Source organism: Anabas testudineus, chromosome 8 (assembly GCF_900324465.2).
Source record: "Anabas testudineus chromosome 8, fAnaTes1.2, whole genome shotgun sequence".
Taxonomy (NCBI): domain Eukaryota; kingdom Metazoa; phylum Chordata; class Actinopteri; order Anabantiformes; family Anabantidae; genus Anabas; species Anabas testudineus.
Window position 1 is genome coordinate 8,736,576 of NC_046617.1, and position 17,373 is coordinate 8,753,948.

A 17,373-nucleotide genomic window follows, 5' to 3' on the forward strand; every position below is an offset into this window, starting at 1 on the left:
ATTTAAGATGTCTTACTAATTTAACTTGTGTACTACACAAATATTGCATTAATCCATATTCATATTACAGCTCATTTATGAAGCACATTATAGTCAATGTGACACAAATATGCAGTCTATTTCCTGCCCCACTTATTTGAAAACAGAACTATAATCTCAATATAAACACTAGAATTATTCTTTTTTTAAACCCACATAGTGGGACTGAATAGAAGTCTACTCCTGTATATAGTTTTAGTGTAAAGTCTGTAAAACTAATAACTGAGAAATTATGCACAACTAAGTATGGACATTATGTTCATTAAATCATCATCAGTTCATTCACAAAGAGAAGTGATGTAAAGCGACTATGACAGAAGCCCAGAACAACAAACACATTTAACCAATAGTATTTAATGGTTTATGCAACTCTCTGCTAAGGCCTAATCTTCCCCCAACAGTTCCATTAGGTAAACCAGCCCCCTTGCATTTTATTGGCCAAAAATAAATTCAAACATACCTAAATAAATATGCGTGTTTATGGTGGGGGGGTCAATCAAAACAGTAACATTTCTAATTAAAGGCAACTTGAAAAACACAACAGTTTTCTCCATAAAACTGGTTAAATTGAAAAGTTCTTAAAAAAATGTAAAAGGGATCGTTCTTCAACAGCGTCCACTCCATATCAAGTAACACAACTCTAAAACCATTCATTATAAAAACGGAGGTGGAACACTGCCACCAGCTGGAAGTTTTAAGCTTTGGTCACAGGAGTTTGATGAGGAGATGGGAGGAAAGAATAGAGAGGACAGTAGCTTCTGGCCCTCCTCATCACAAACTATCTGGGCCTGGAATTTAAGCGGGGCAGGGGATCCCAGAACAGCGAGTCGGATGACATAGTACTTAGGGTTCAATACAATGACAGGCCAGACTGGTTCTCTCAGTGAGGTTCAGGGAGATGAAGACAAACAAAACGTTTGAAAGTGGGGAGTTCAGATTACCTCGCACCAGAATAGCTCATGCACAAGTGTGTGTGTGTGACTGTGTATCGATATGAGGCCTTCTGCAGTCCTTTCCATCTGGTCAAGCTGGAGCAGTTCTATACTTATTTTCTTTTTTTAAGCAGAAAAGTAAAATCCCAAAACACTGAACCCCCTTTACACCAACACAGTGCCAAACCTCGCCCCTTCCTGTGCGAGTCACCCAGGGCTCTGACCCAGCGCCATGCTGCCCATTTGAGACAAGGGGACAGGGAGGCTAGGGTGGGTGGACATGAGAGGGGTGAACGGTGACATGGATCTCCCTTCCTACACATCCATGACATCTCACCCACTCCTTGCCGTCGTCCGACCAGTTTCTCCTGGGGGCTCCATGGCAAGGTGGGATGCTGTTGGCCGGAGGTTACACAGTACAGCGTCACCCCCTCTCCCACCCCATCCCACTTTTTAAAATTTCAATTCAGTCAGTTAAGAAGCGTGGGCTCAGTTTGAGGCGCTGCTGTTGGAGGAGCTAGATGTGGAGGCCACAGCCATGGCCGAGGTGCCCGAGGAGGCCACAGATTTGCGAATGTGAGGCATGAGGAAGGGGTCGCTGGCCAGCTGGTGCACATCAATACGATCCTCCTTACGGTACACTAGACAGCGCCTTATAAAGGCCTGGAGGGAGAAAAAGGTGCAAGTGTGAAATGACTGAAAACACATAACAGCTGTGCAAATGTGTTTGTAACAAATATGTGAAACTAAGTTCCAGTTTATACTGAAACATATTTTCACATACATATTTTTTATGTAAAGAAATGAGGGCTGAAATTGCAAAGATAAAATCAAAACAGTAAGGTGAGAATCCAGTACCTTAGCTTCGGGTGTGACAACTGGTTTAGGGGGAAATTGCACATCTGTTGCCTTTAGTATGGTGTTCTCCTGCAGGATGTCCTGCTGGGACTGGTTGTGACCAAAGGGCTACAGAGCAAAGAGAAAAAGTAATAATGAAACAAAAAAACTGAGGACAAACCATGAAGAAAAGCTATCATTTACGAGAGCATTTATAACTTAAATCCTTAACAATGTTATATAAAAATAAAAGTTTAACTCATAGATCCACAATTAACTTCACAGCATTTTTCACTTTTCTGCAATAAAAACATCATTTTAGAACTCAACAACAGTGGTCTCTCCTACCTTGCGGCCATACAAACACTGGTAGAAAATGACTCCCACAGACCACACATCCACCTTGTTGGAGATTTTGGGTGGTTCTTTCCCAACCACAAAGCACTCAGGGGGTAGATACCTAAAGAAGAAAAGGGCAACCCAGTTCATATTCAAGATGAAAAAAATAAATAAAATCATAAATCCCAGAGGGAAATTGTTTGATTTGATTGTATGAAACCACTTCAGACAGTTTCAAGGTGCATTTTGAAACAGTGACACAAATGAGATTAGTACATTTTTTTAGGTCTTGAGCGGTTCACCTAGCTGAGGAAACCTTGGGTTTGCACTTGTACAACAGCCAGCATGGTAGAAGTTACACACATCTTAAAATGGATGCTAAAGCTTCAAACATCTATATACTAAGGCATACCTCAGTGATATTACTACGACAAAAGTAATGCAGGACAAAGATATGTTGTGGAGGAATGGCTTTAATTCTCTTAGCTACAACTGCCCTTTGCTATTGACATGTGGGAGTCTGACTTCTATATTTCCAAACTGCTACACGAGTATCAAAGTGACAAATCAACTCACTCAACACAGTCTACAGTGTACTGTACAGACAGTTTGATAAGCCCCATTATTGGTATCTGCAGTTAACAACAGCAATTCCAAACATTAACAATATTTTGCATCTCTCGCACTGAAGCTGCATGAGCCATGAAACCATTTAGCCTGGAGTTCTGCTTCTGGAAAACTAGAGTCAACTCAGCTTGCTGTCAGACATAGGAACTACTTAGAACTTTCTACATGCACCAATGGGTTGGAAAGGAAATCACCAACTTATATGTGATGATTTCTGATACATGACAGCCTTTTTCTGAAATTTTAGTACTAGTTTGGCAGTGTATAGCGAGGCTGAAAGCCAAATTCACTATATGTAGGATTTTCCCCATATACGTTTCAGTGTTTCCACTTGAGTAAAATGTCTTCTTCTGCTGCACCGTCATATTTATTTGCATGATGCGTTTACATTAAAAAAAGCAGTGAAGCATAGAGAAATACACCAGGTTTAACTACCTGTCATAAATTTGACCCCACCAAGGCTCAGTGGTAAAAATAAACAGTACAATTTATTATTTCACAGGTGATGACACCCCTGAAGCCGAGTGTCATCTTCCAGTGTAACTCTTACCAGTATGTCCCTGCTCCCTGTGATGTCAGCTCCATCCCGTCCACTGAGTTGTAGCTGTCATCATCCATAATTTTTGACAAACCAAAGTCCGTGATCTTTATCTCCCCGCAGGCAGTGCCGTTCACCAGGAGGATATTACCTGAGGAGGGGGAGTAATGGATTTATAGGCTTAAAAGAAAAATTCAGGATTTATATTCACTTTTTATTCATTGAAATATAGCAATTATATTCTGGGTTAGTCTATTCTGTTCAGTGTGCAATGATCGTCCCATTTTCAAGTTAACAAACACAATTTAATTTAAAATTTAAATTGTAATAGAGCTAAATCAAATCTTAAAGGAATAAGAGCCGATGTCAGACTTAGTAACCAAACTATCTAAATACCTGTTGGACAATGCGAACCAAAACAGACACTCCTATCAACACCTAAGTTGCACAGTGTTAGAGTTTTAAGTGATATAACCATTAATTTAAAATTGACATCACGTCCGAGTCATTGTGTGTGGACGCACCAGGTTTAAGGTCGTAGTGGATAATGGGTGGTCTGATCTCATTGAGGTACTTGAGAGCATTAACAATCTGCATTATGATGGAGCGGCCCTCTTTCTCTGACATAAGCTTGTGCTGCTTCAGGTAGAAGTCCAAGTCATTGCCCTCGCAGTACTCCAAAACTGTGCAGAACCTGCTCCGAAACAAAGACAGAGTAGTTAACCACTTCAGCCAGATTTAGTACATCAAGTCCAAACAAAGATAAGGCTCTACATACTGAAAGCAAAAGGAAGACATTCTGCATAAAAATGATTGCATCATTGCACATATTTCTTAAAAAAAAAACAAAAACAAATTACTTACGAGTCGGTGTCAAGTGAAAAGTAGTCGTAGAGTTTAACTATTCGTGGATGGTCCAGCTCTTTATGGATTCTATATTCTCTGCATGCATGCCTAAAACAAAGATCATACACATTTAAAATCAATGATTTAAATGTGGATACTGCAAACAGTGAATCCGATAGCCACTATAAACAGTGTTGAATGGCTATAAAAAATTAAACACTCACTTATGGTAATTTTCCTTCTTCTCATCCCTCCAGTTCTTGTTCAACTGATGGATTTTTACTGCAACATACCTTTGCTCTGTTAAGTCAAATGCCTGAAACATAAATGTGCCCTTTTAATTAGAAAAGACATTTGGCATGAATTAGGTTTTGCTGCATATAGACTCTTGCTTCATATTAAATGGGGGTCCTTATTCATAATTTTGCAATGGGTGACAGCAGATTCCTGGAATTTCTGGCACAATCATTTACTCAGAAAAAATGATGTCAGCTCTGTGTAATGAAACACACTCAGATATTTTCCAAATAATGCACTGCTTACTGCTGTCATTTCCCTTCAGAAGAAAAGACAGTTGCTCTCACCTTGTAAACTTCGCTGAAACCTCCTCGTCCGAGTAAATGTAGAAGCAGGTATCGGTCATTTAGCGTTGGATGATCTTTGAACCTTTACAGGTTTAAAAAAAAAAAAAACAAACAAACAAAAAAAAAAATCCAACAGATGTTCATTAATTACCAGAGCACAATTCAATACAGGCAGTATGGCGTGAAATGGCCTATTTAGGAAATTTTATTATAAGAATAACTCATACTGGGAATTATCCTCATTGTGGATTCTTTTCAGCTCGCGAATGTGTAAGTTCCGCACCCGCTCCAACCTTTCAAGCTCTGCCTGGATCTCAGCCTCTTCCTGCAAAAGATAAGATAAATATCAAAAGATGGACAATTGACAAAACTACTCTACCACTGCATGTGGGCATCAAATGCTTGCCACATACAATATATACACCATGCATTTACCTTCTTTAGATGGCCAAGTCTTAGCTTGAAGATTTCCTCTTGCTCGTGGTACTCTGCCTGTGATAACCTGCGAGAACACAAAACTAACCTTGAAAGTGCAACTTAGCACATAACTTTGAAGCCAGCTTCGAGCCAAACTTTGAAAACAGCTGGCATATAAAAAGTTGGATTAAGAAATAAAAGCATCATACGCTTCACTTTCTGTTCCATTGGTCTTGCTTTTGCGTTTGTTTTGCTCCAGACTTGGGGGTGGAGTCTGGGCCATGGAGGGTGGCTTGCGTTTAGCCAGCAGCTTTCTTTGCCTTTCAATGTCCTCTCGCTGGGAGTTTATCCTTTCTTGTTGTCTGAAAGCAGGTAATAAATTGTTGCAACATACATACTCAATTCATTTACCTTTTTGTCCATGTATGATCTTTTGTGTTATTTCTAGCTAAAAATTAAACCAGAGACAAAGGAGAATCTTAAAGTTAAACACAAAAGATCCTCACTTGATGAGGTTTTGGAAGGCATATCCATCCGTCCACTGTTCAGTGAAAGACGCTCCATGTCTCACTGTGGTGAAGTGACCCAGTCTGAGCCTGTCTTGCATGCTTTTGTCCCGGCATGCCATCTTCTCCTGTTTGGACTGAAGAAAGAGCACAGTGAAATGCAGGCGTCAAACATGAGCTGTTATTTCCATGTTTCTTAAATTGGAGCTTGTGAAACTAGCTCATGACAAAACTTCTTTGAAAAATTATTGCAAAAAATAAGACGAAGTACGTACTTTTTCAATCAGCAGCTTCTTAGACATGGTCACACACTTATTTAAACGTTCCTTGTATCGCTCCAACATCTTCTGCTGTTCATCAATCTGTCTCCTTAGATCACAATTTGTCTAGAGCAGAACATGCATACAAAGTATAATTTGTTTGTACTTGTTTAGATACGTACCGACAGAAGTTATGTGGAATCTCTAACATGCTTGAGTGAAATACCAAGACAGAGGATATGATTTTATCAAAACCCATTTAAAATAGCAAGCAATGAAATGTCATGAGAGTAGTACCCGCAGCAAATCGTCTATTCGGCCCTCCTTCTTCTCCAGGTCTGAGTTCTTGTTGTTTTCCATTGCTTTTAGTTTTTCTATAGTAAGATCAGACTACAGGGAACAAGTAGCATAAAACATGTTAAACAATGTTAATTGTGTATTCTTCTGTAACAGGGTTAGGGTTAGTCTTCATTCTGTCAATATGTTGGTTTACTTGTCAAACACTGAGCAACTGCCTTTTGACTTATAATAGATCTAAATCAGTTCAGCCAGTTAGCACTGACAGTGTGTGAAGTACCTGTGTAGCTTTGTGGACCATATGAAGAGAAGCAGGCTTCAGTGAACACGTCGAGAGCTCTGTGTTGACAGAACTGACAGAGGAAGGACTTCCTTGCTGCACCTTGGAGGCAGAAACATTAATAAAAAAAATATTTATATATGTCTAATACAAAATTTATGGAGCTAAATTTGTTTGTTTACATACTGTGCATATTTTTGTCAATTTGAAAGACAAAATTGTTATGAAAGTTACTAGACAGCAGTACACCTGAAAATAAAATAAATGATAATTATAAAAACTAAACCTTAAATAAGTGTGTTAAATGTTTTTTTCAAATTTAAATGCAAGTTTTTTGGATTTTTTTTTTTTAATAAATAACTTTTCAGAATAACTTTTTTTTTTAATTCATCGCATCCTATTGATTATTATGACTGTTTCAGACTTGGCACTCTTCTAGCACAGGGGGTGGGATTAATGTGATGAATGTGCTCTCCTGAGGTACTGCAGATTAAGACCATGTTGTGTTCAGGAAATGTGGGAATTTTATGAGTCAAACTTTCCTACACAGCATATTTAAATGCTTAAAGTGGACAAAATAGGCACCGGAGAGAATACAACAATTTACAGGCTCTTTTTAAACTTCATATGAAACCAATCAATAATGTCACATATTACAGCTTGATTAGTTGTGTACACCGAGTGCTGTTTATGCCTGATCCATCAGAACCACGATAAACCTGGTTTTAATCATGTTCCGTGATATAATACAACATGATTATTCACATCTATGCATGAATCTAACATTATCATGCTCAGGAGTTCTTTGTGGGAGAATCTTTGATGTCACCACATTCCAACATTAAACAGGATACATTGCACAGTTTAAATCAGAAAAAATAATGTGCCTGATATTTATAGTTTGGTTATTTCAGGTTCTAAGATCAGTACCATAACTTAGCTTTTCAGACCTTCTTGACAGCCCAACTATTAATAAATATGTATAGCTGTATATAAGGCTATATTGTCCTATTACAGAAATAGAATGATACAGTATCCCTGAAAGGTTAGGAGTCCACAAAAGGTAATAAGATTAAGACTAGTTAAGTTAATATGAAGGGCATGGATATTTATCCAACCTGAACCTAGTATTGAATCTTTTACTGAAGCCTTGACTTAGATTTTTTGTTAGTCTTGTACCTTACTTGTTAGTCACTTTGGATAAAAGTTTCTTCTGAATAAATATCTAAATTTAAATGTATGTAAATGTGCCAAAATATGTAAAGTATAAATGTGTAATGTAAAATAATATGCTATATACTTAGCAACAGAAAATCAAACCTTGATTAAATATGCATTTACACATTAACAGTCACTAGGCCGTAAAATTGCAAGTGCTGATCTGACCTGACCTGAAACACTGAATCAATGCCAGCTACAAACGGGAAGTTGCTACTTGAAAAATTCCTACACAGGACTTTGATAACATATTTTACAACTAAAAGAGTGACTCGCACCATAATAATTTGCACATTCACACAGTATAAATCTAACTTGCAGGTTACAGCTGTGTGTCTCGAAAACTTGTGTGATGTGAATGTGATGTTTGTACTTATATGACTTAACACAGGGCTAACATCACTAGTGAAAATGTAGCCAACTTGCAGACGATTTGGATGATCATGATGATGACCTGATGATGCCGACTCTTTTTTGTTACTCAAACTATTCAAGTTTGCATACTACAATTGTTGAAGTGGTGCAAATCCATGTTATTAATGCTCTTCAGTGTTCATGTAAAGTAAAATGACGCATTAGATTCACATGAAATGGACAATTTAAGACTGCTCATGACATGATACTTTGCCCACTAAAGACGTTGATACTTTTGTACCAAGTCTATACCAGTATTTTGAAAACATGACAGTACTTGTTTTCTATGGTACCAAATGTTACAAAAGCACCTCAGTAGCTATTATTTAGGGACTAGATCTGAATTTCCCTTTGGTGATTAATAAAGTTTATCTTAGCTTATCCTACTCTATCTTAGAGTAGGGGTAGGCAATCCTAGTCCTAGAGAGCCATAGTCCTGCTTGTTTTCCAACTCTGTGCTTTCCACTGTTGATTATCTGCATCAGGTATGTTCAGTCAAACAGAAGCTATGAGTGCAGGGATGTGTTTATGTTCAATGATCAGGGACATGTTATGGTGTACCAAAAGCTTATATGCCAACTGGGTCAGAGCTTTTACCAGAGTTTTATGGAGGCAACACCTCAAAGTCAACTAAGAGTTTCAATATATAATCTTATATTGGCAAAATGTTGTTAAAATGGCAGAATTTAAAACTTTATTGTTATTGTTGCTGTACTGCAACAGCAACTGAGCTATTCTGTCGTCTCTATGTATCGGTTTTATACATTAATAATTATTATTTGCATCCTTAATATTGCAGGCAGCTGAGCACTGAAGTCGAAATGCTACTCACCTTAAAAAGTGGTGCTGTTTTAAGTAACAGTAATATGTTTTTGTTAACTGAAGGCTCCTTCCTACTCTTGCTACCACAATCAAATTAAAAGGTTTGCATATACTATCGTATGGAAATTGGTTTAAGAATCAGAATTGGTATTGGTATTAACTACCAAATTTCTGGTATTTTGACACCCCTATTGCCCACCTGTAATATAAATATATTCATTGCTACAATATTTTCCGCTTCATGAATCATGTGGCCTAACTACAAATTTTAGCCAGTGATAAATTAAAATGCACTTTATGAATATCTATGAACATTTATACAGTCAGTGTTTTCACTCTCTCTCACACACACACACACACACACACACCAGATTCTTCTCTATGTAAGTGTAAAGCAACTTTAACAACTGATGTTAATAAAAAGAGAAGAAAGAATGGCAGGAAAGTGTGTTAATAGATAAAAAAAAAAAAAAAAGCATGACAAAGATCATAGACAAAACATGCTCACCGTGACAGGGGGGTTGGAGAGGGAGTGCTGCGGGGAAGAGCGGACCACTGGTGGAATTCCCCTGGCAGGGCTGGTACCAGGACCGCTACCTCCCGCAAACTGACAGCCACGTAAAGAAAGAGAAGACGAAGAAAGCAGTTTAATGTAAAGACCAAGACGGCTAAAAGATGGTTAGAAAAGAAGCACGAAATGTTATGCTGAGTACTGAAGCATTCAGAGGAGGTGAGCTCTGCTTGATATACAAACAAAACAAACAAAAAAATCATTTCAGCAGCTCACCTCAAAATAATCACTAATTTTATGTCCCCTTGTTCCTGCTTTACCTGAAAGAGAAAAAGAGAGTTCAGACAGAGGCAGTTATTAGTCATTGATAAGATCACAACAAAGGGAAAATCTTACCTTGGCTGCTGTCAAAGTGGTCTGCTTTCCGTTTTCTTACTCTCTGATCATTTGCCTTTTTCTCTGGAGTCTGTCAGGAAAAATGGAATGAGTCAACCATGTATACAATAAACACTAAGATGATAGCAATAATGAAAGATGTCAATATGTAAGAGAGACTAACCTCAAGCTCTTTATCACTGAGTGAGCCCACACTGCATAGACTCTGATTGGATGACTCATTTTGACTCTGGCCCGAGCCCTGAAAAAATAAGGTAGAAAGACATAAAAATAAAGTACAAGGAACAATTCAATTAAAAGATGCCTAAAAGTTGAAAGAAAATTTCATCTTCAAAATGCATGCCTGCATACTTTTTGTTTATTCATGCAATCGTGACTGTCCTCAAAAGCAAGAAAAACAGGGTAAAATGGTTGACAAACTGGGTGAAGGGATGCAGAGGTTTGGCTAAATATCGTCACCATTAACTTCCCACTGAATCTAAACCTGCATCAGTCCTAACGCTCGTTCCCTAGGTGATGCCTGTCAGTCAAATGAATCACATCAGAATTCAGCAGGCACTGTCCAATCAGGGAGAGATACTTAGTCATTCAGTGCACACTAGAGCTCTCTCACTGAACCCTCCTAAAATGGCTGAACATTAGGCATGCTGCTGGGGATGCATTCTTCCCTCTGTCTGTCACCTTTAGATAATGTCATCCATTTTTTTCCTGTTCACCATAGTCTTAAATGTTCTTTTCTTCTCTCTTTTCCTCTCCATTTCTCTGGAGAAAGCCAGTGAAAAATGCTCTGCTGACACCCAGTTTTAACCCCCCCCCCCCCCATCACCTGAAAGAAATATTGTTTGATCAGACTTCTTCAAAAGGAAATGTACTTTCATACTATTTCAGTAGGCCCTCTCTGTTCCATTATCAAAAGGTGTGCTAGCTCTTTGTCCTCAAAGGATAACAATTTTTATTCCTTTTATGCCAACTCAGTGATGACTGAGGGAGCAGCAGTGCCACAGGGCTTATTCAAGGTCAGGAAAAGAACTCTAAGCTGCTCTCTGACATTTACGGGCTTCTAGACCACCAACCCATATTTCTTCACAGACATTTGCTGACACACTTCTCTCTCACTTCTGCCCCACAACATAGCATCTCTTGTTATACAGGATGGCTGTGGCATGATGCCTTGGAGAGGGCCGCCATTTTCTCTGCGGCAGCAGCCATGCCATGCTCTGGGCTCAGCTCTGCCTATGGCTGGCACAGGGCCCACTGCTGGCGCTGACTCTCACTCCCTAACTGTTTCAAGATCACCTTCCACGAAGACAGCTCCATCCATGTAGAAAGCAAGAGGGTGGAAGGCTAAATGCTGCCTCCACTCACACCTGGTCAAGAACTATTTCTACATTCCTCCTGTGCCTTCACTTCTCCTCTCCCTACCATCCCTGTCCCGTCTGTGGCCTTTTTGGCAGGCACTGCCACTTGCATATACAGCCACTACATCATGAGCCAGGAAGAGATGCCATATCATACCAGCCAAAAAACACAGACACAGCTCAACCTTCTCCAGAGACAGACAAAGAAAAGGAGTGGGGCCAGGCTTGTCCAGGCCAAACAGTAGAATGATACTGAGGCATAGTGAGACAAAGAAAGATAGAAATTCACAGAAATATGTAATCAAGAAAATCTGTGATTATAAGCACTTTGATAGGAGAGAATTCCCGTGCTCCACCTCCACGACATCTGCTGTAACACAAACCTTAGCCACACCGACCCCAGTGAAGCGAGCCTCCAACAGCTCCTGTCGTCGGGGGTCCAGACTATGCAGTTCTTCCATCATCTCTGCAGAGACAAGAGCACAGATTAAGGAAGGTGGTATGAGATCTGCTATATTCAAATGGGAGTGACGGATCACTGTTTCAAAAGGCACTGGTTGTGATGAGTCATGGCTGTTTTTAGCTATATAGATGTGGAAAATTCCTGTTCTGAGTCATCAATAAACCTGACAATAAGGCCACTATAATGTGTATCTAGCAGACACTAGGTATACAACTTTACTACTCAGTAAAATACTCAAAATGCAAAGTTTGATAAAGGCAGAGACAGTACTAGGTATTAAATATGTATCAAAGGTGTAAGCCAGGTGTGTAAAGTCACTGCTGGCATGATTTTAACATCACATTATAACATCCTGGCATTATATACCCAACTTACATGTCGCTGGAGTTATGAAAGGTCACTAATAGAGCGAATGCCAAGTAAACTTAAAGCTATGGAAAAGGCCACAATAGACAATAAATGTCCAGTTTGCTAGCGTGTGCAAAGGTTAACATTGAAGTTACACGCCCAACAGTGACTGGTATGTCTGTCTATGTGGCTTGAATATATTAAATGAATATAGCCCCAAAGAATTCGTGTCCACTGTGGGACATTGTAGCACTTCTTCTTGTATATTACAACTTAAGTGTGTTCTGGGTTGTTTGGCCCAGCTGACATAATGACCGGCGTAACGACAGGATGCATCATTAGTGAATGTAAGCGAGCAGCTAGCTAACACTGAATCCATGAGCTAACGAGCCTCCACTTAGCATCGCGTTGTAAGAGCTAACGGTTAACGTTAGCCAGTACCATTAAACTTGATTTTATTAAGTACCTAAGAAACCCAAACCAAGCAAATGTTGACTAAACATAACCCCAGTACGCGATGTGTAATAAGATAACGAGGCATAAAATAATCACCACCACACCTTATCAGTACATTAATTTTCTGAACCACACGGTGGCTAACGTCAGGTAGCTAACAGGCTAGCGTCTGTCAAAAAGAAGCATCTTCTCAGATTTGTGCAGTCAGACGCCACGACGCCTTGGCTCGATGTAAAGACAGACCTGTAGGGGTGTTTTCTTTTGTCCGGCAGCCTCAGTCCAAGTGATACTCACTGTAAATTAGTATTTTCTCGGTCCTCCGGAGGGCCTGTTGTTAACCCTATAGCCGTCCCCGTTGTTTCTCTGGTGCTCGACAGACCCTCCCAGGCTAGGCCGCATCCACAGCCGCGTCCCTCGCGTGTTGGTTGTTAACGACCAAGAGACGGGAGTGCGCGGTGTAACTCAAGGTAGAAGACGGAGGATTCCCTGGGAGGCCTCGACAACTCCGGGTATCCTAAACCCGCCTTTCTGTTCTCCTTAGGCGGGTATGCCCATCACATCCCTCTCCCCGAGGACCATAGCGTGCCTATGTCGGGTATCTTCCTTCCACACAATGGCGATCCCCGAGGTTCTGCGTTTTTCACCAGGTGTAAGTGATGTCTGTAAGCTAGCGTTAGTTACCCCCTATCTTTTTCTCCCCGGGTGGTGAGATGAATTTCGGGTCCTGGGTTTCAGCTCGATCAAAACAAAAGTTCGGCTTCAGTCGTCTTTTTCCACCACAGGGCTGAAACCAATCTGTTTCGGAAGTTGTGCTGTTGCAACTCGTTTCAGTCGAATCCGGATCGATTCGGTTCGGTTCTGATGTTTTTGCAATGTAAACAATAATCAGTAAAATCTCATATTTTCTCGTGAGATCGTTGAAGTATTTTCACCTTCGTTCTCCGTCCACGCCTGCCCCCAAATCTCTTGTCTGGACCAATGGCAAATCCCTCTGCACACAATGCAATTTAGCAGTGCCCACCCACACAAGCACCAAAATGATCACTTATCAGAAAGTTGCCATTCCCAAGATGTTCACACCCACATACCGCACTTACATAATATCAATAAAGTGCTAAGTGAATCCTTTCTTCTTTTTTTTTTTAAACTAACCATTCAAGCATTGATAGTGATTTAATCATTAGGGATGTAGAGGCAGATGGAAAATCAAAACGTTATCAGGAACAATATCATGACATTAATGAATCCTTTGTTGAGCAACAACACAAAACGAGGGGCATCAGTTAAATACTAAAGAAAACACTCAACAGATTGCAGTTCAGTTTAGTCCAGTTTATTAATTTGACATCTACAAAAGGTAATTAACTGTTCTTAAAAATGGCAGCATATTAGAAAACATCAGCTTATTAAACACAGCATCTGCAGAATAAAACCACTGTTACATGGGCAGCCAGCCCTTTCTCAGATTACTGAACTCTTGAGCAGAAAATGAGAAATCTTCACTCCTGCAGCTCATATTGCAGCACCGCCAAGAACACTGCTCATAAAACAAGTCTATCAACATTATGGCAGGTGAGATGGTGTAAGGTCTTAACAGCATTTAACGATCCAGCTGCACCCCTTTTATCAGAACCACAACAGTGCCACCCAGTTTCATACATCCTTAAAAAAAAAGAGACAGCACTGTCTTGATTTTAGCTCCTAGTTTCAGTTGTGATTGGGCGTCTAGCCAGGCAGGTTCTCTACGATGGCTGAACTAGAGCCCTGCGATACTTGCACTGGATCCACACCCTGTACATGGTGAGCTGCTTTCCTCTGTTCACCTGTAGCCTTCTGTCTACCAGGTTCTGAACTTTCTCGAGCCCTGCCCCCACGAACAGCTCATGAAGTTCATCTGAAATGAAAAGAAGCACATACACTATTTTCATATGAAGGAATAAAGATCAAATGTGCAAAATAATGTGAAGTCTTGTCCTTAATTTTTACCTTGGGTAAAGAAATACACTCTTGTTCCATCACCTCGGACATAAAAGTTTTCTGACAAACATCTTCCTAAAATAAATGAAGTGAAATGTACCCATTAATCCGCAAAAATCAGCAAACGTTACATAATATTTTGACATTGTGAACAGTTATTTGAAGTGAAGCTTCAGTGAACCACCAGTTTGACTAACCTTTCTTGAAGCGGAGCTGTGCCATATCATAACGTCCATAGTCCCTCAGTAGAATCACTCCCCCAGGCTTCAACAGACTTGCTAATCTACTGATGGATGCCTGCATCCTGAACCAAAAGTAAAACTAATTACTCACTCTCAGTGACAATATAAGAGAAAAGAAAAGGGAAGGCAAAGACAGAAGTTCCTACTTGTTGGGATGCAATGCTGATAGCACAAAGATTAGCACTATAACATCAAGGGATCCACTGGGGATGGGATAATTGGCTTCCACATCACTCAAGTCATGAACAAAGGCAAAGCAGCGCCCTGGGTCATACTCTGGATTAGTCTGATGACAAGAAGACAATTTGAATTCATTAGTTAGCCCACCACTCTAGAGATGTGTACCAATCAAGACATCATCCTCTCATTATCCCAATCGCCTCACCTTAACTAACTCGACAGCAGTGCTGGAGAAGTCACAGCAGTAAACAAAGAGTCCAGGGTCACTGCAAAAAAAAACAAAAAACAAGGCTGCGGTTAGAGCTTTCAGTTTTATACAGTGAGACAGACAAAATTAACATTTTAAAACATGACCTGCAAAACTAAAATGTCAGTAACTTGGCTGGACTTACTTGTTGGTTTTCAGTATTGGAAAAACTGTGTTCCCCACACCGCAGCCAACCTGCGCAGAGTACATAGAGCATTTATTTGTTTTATGCACTCACTGACAGCTCCTATGAAAAGTAAGAGTAAAAGTTTCTACCCAAAACTTTGAATATTTACTTACTTCTGAAAACAAACGTTTTTTTAGGCACCTATTTTTGTTGTTAGAGCCATAATTTCTGACTGAATGTCTGGAAACATTTTTCTCTGTACTCTTTAGCAGATATGTTTCATGTTCATCTTGAAATTAACATCATAGAACTGGATTTAAATCTAACTTCTTTTTTTTTTGCACCATTTTGACCAAAATCTCTTAATAATGTGAAAATGTAAAAATGTTTTCAAAAAATAAAGTCTCTTCCTTTCAAATTAATCTCTCACCTCCAGAATTCGATACGTGGCAGAGGAGCCGGGAAAGTCGCCATCAGTATGAGGCAGAGAGGCAGCTTCACTGCACTGTTCTTCATCCAGACCGTTCTGCTGCACGTCATCCGTGCCACAGACTCCTGGATGGGATTCATGGTTCAGGCTACACCTGGGGGCCAACTCTGGGAACTCTGTGAAGAGCCAGTGCCTGTCTTTGAAGAAACGATTCTCGTGGATTGTGTAAAAATCATTCCAGTACTCATTGGCCCGGCTGTCGTATTCCTCTGGAATAAAGTGTAAGGCAGTAAATCCAGTGTTAAACATCAAGTTTCTTTTTACAGATCACTACAAAACATCATAAAAAACATAGCATCACATTTTATAGATTGGAGGGCATCTTTTCTGTTTGATATTGTGTGGTTTATGTGTGTAATATAAGTCTCGACAACAGCAACGCTACCTTGCTTCTCTGTTGGCAGTGGCTGGCTATTTTCTGAGACTTTCTTCTTGGCAGCTGTTTCTTGTTCCTCAGTCCACTCCACATTGTCCCTATCAACACAATAATAATATTATTATCCAGTGCAGGTTAAATGATGCTCCGTAATGCGTTGACTGCACAGAAATACTTGGAAATAGTGGTAGCAAAAGAACTGTGATCTCTAAATTAAAAAAAAAAACTTAAATATAATGCAGAAAGAGAGAGAGATCCCAACAACTGAAACAATCACATTTGCTAAACATGCAAAGTTTATCAGATGCAATTGAATAGAATAGAAAGAATTATAGATAAAATAAATGTCGGTTAAAGGCCTAATTGCAGCATCTTATCCTCGTATGTTTTTTAATTCATGTTGATGATACTAAGACCTCAAGTAGGTCAAAAGTTGTCCATATGTGAAATCACCATCACTATCACTTTGGTAAACCCCAAATCAACAAAGCTAAAAATTATCAATCATCATCAAAATCAGTGACAAGCCAATTGATCCAAATAATAATCTCTACGTCTTGATCCAAATAATAATCTCTACGTCTTTCCACAGAGTTTATTGATCTACTGTAGCCACCGATGACAAAAGCCAGGCTGATGATGACAAAATGTGGGGACAGATGCACGTCAACATCTGTCTGCCCGTTTGAGTTTCTGGCAGAAGGTACCGACCAGGCGTTGTGCTGGAACACCTGTCGCGGGTCTGTGAGGAACCGAGTCCCGAACTGAGGTCTCTTCGTGTCTGCGGCGGATGAATCCGACAGAATCACTCCAGGTTCACTGCTGCCTCCCTCCACTCCGACCGCAGCGTGGGGCGCCGCCATGTTGGACCTGACGCGACGGAAGAAGGGCGGGGCGTGTAATCGTGCTGCATTCAGGGGCTATCGGATATATAGGAGTTTAGACTGATAATAGAAATAATAGAATTTCCTGAAAATAGAAGTATAGTAGGTTGATACGACACATACAGACAGTGGAGCTGATTGTTTTAAGGACATGTGTTACTTATTTGCCTCTAATCATTTGTTGTTTAGTGATCTCTCTCTCTCTTTTTAAATCTCTCTCTGTCTGTCTTTGTCTCACACACACACACACACACACACACACACACACACACACACACACACACACACACACACACACACACACACACACACACACACACACACACACACTAACATTAACATAATTAATTCCCTAGCCCCCT

The 17,373-nt window shown here is 39.9% G+C and overlaps 2 protein-coding genes across 3 annotated transcripts; both read right to left on the minus strand.

Annotated features, from left to right (window-relative positions):
* Positions 1–373: 373 nt before the first annotated feature.
* On the minus strand, positions 374–13,467 carry tlk2 (tousled-like kinase 2). Of its 2 annotated transcripts, XM_026356758.1 has the most exons (21): positions 12,783–13,467; positions 11,605–11,687; positions 10,027–10,104; positions 9,864–9,933; positions 9,744–9,787; positions 9,465–9,563; positions 6,503–6,604; positions 6,223–6,315; positions 5,941–6,051; positions 5,666–5,802; positions 5,369–5,521; positions 5,178–5,244; positions 4,970–5,067; positions 4,743–4,824; positions 4,383–4,474; positions 4,177–4,266; positions 3,837–4,006; positions 3,325–3,463; positions 2,157–2,268; positions 1,830–1,937; positions 374–1,634 (listed from the first exon to the last, which is right to left on the minus strand). In XM_026356758.1, exons 2-21 carry the CDS (start codon positions 11,683–11,685, stop codon positions 1,461–1,463), a joined length of 2,100 nt encoding a protein of 699 aa, XP_026212543.1. In that variant the 5' UTR covers positions 11,686–11,687; positions 12,783–13,467; the 3' UTR covers positions 374–1,460. The 2 variants fall into 2 exon arrangements, with proteins under 2 accessions (XP_026212543.1, XP_026212551.1); XM_026356766.1 differs by lacking the exon at positions 9,465–9,563.
* Positions 13,468–13,805: 338 nt separating this feature from the next.
* mettl2a (methyltransferase like 2A) lies at positions 13,806–17,006 on the minus strand. The gene is made up of 9 exons (XM_026364068.2): positions 16,839–17,006; positions 16,137–16,225; positions 15,692–15,960; positions 15,280–15,329; positions 15,093–15,153; positions 14,854–14,993; positions 14,663–14,769; positions 14,475–14,540; positions 13,806–14,382 (listed from the first exon to the last, which is right to left on the minus strand). Exons 1-9 carry the CDS (start codon positions 16,988–16,990, stop codon positions 14,231–14,233), a joined length of 1,086 nt encoding a protein of 361 aa, XP_026219853.1. The 5' UTR covers positions 16,991–17,006; the 3' UTR covers positions 13,806–14,230.
* Positions 17,007–17,373: the final 367 nt, after the last annotated feature.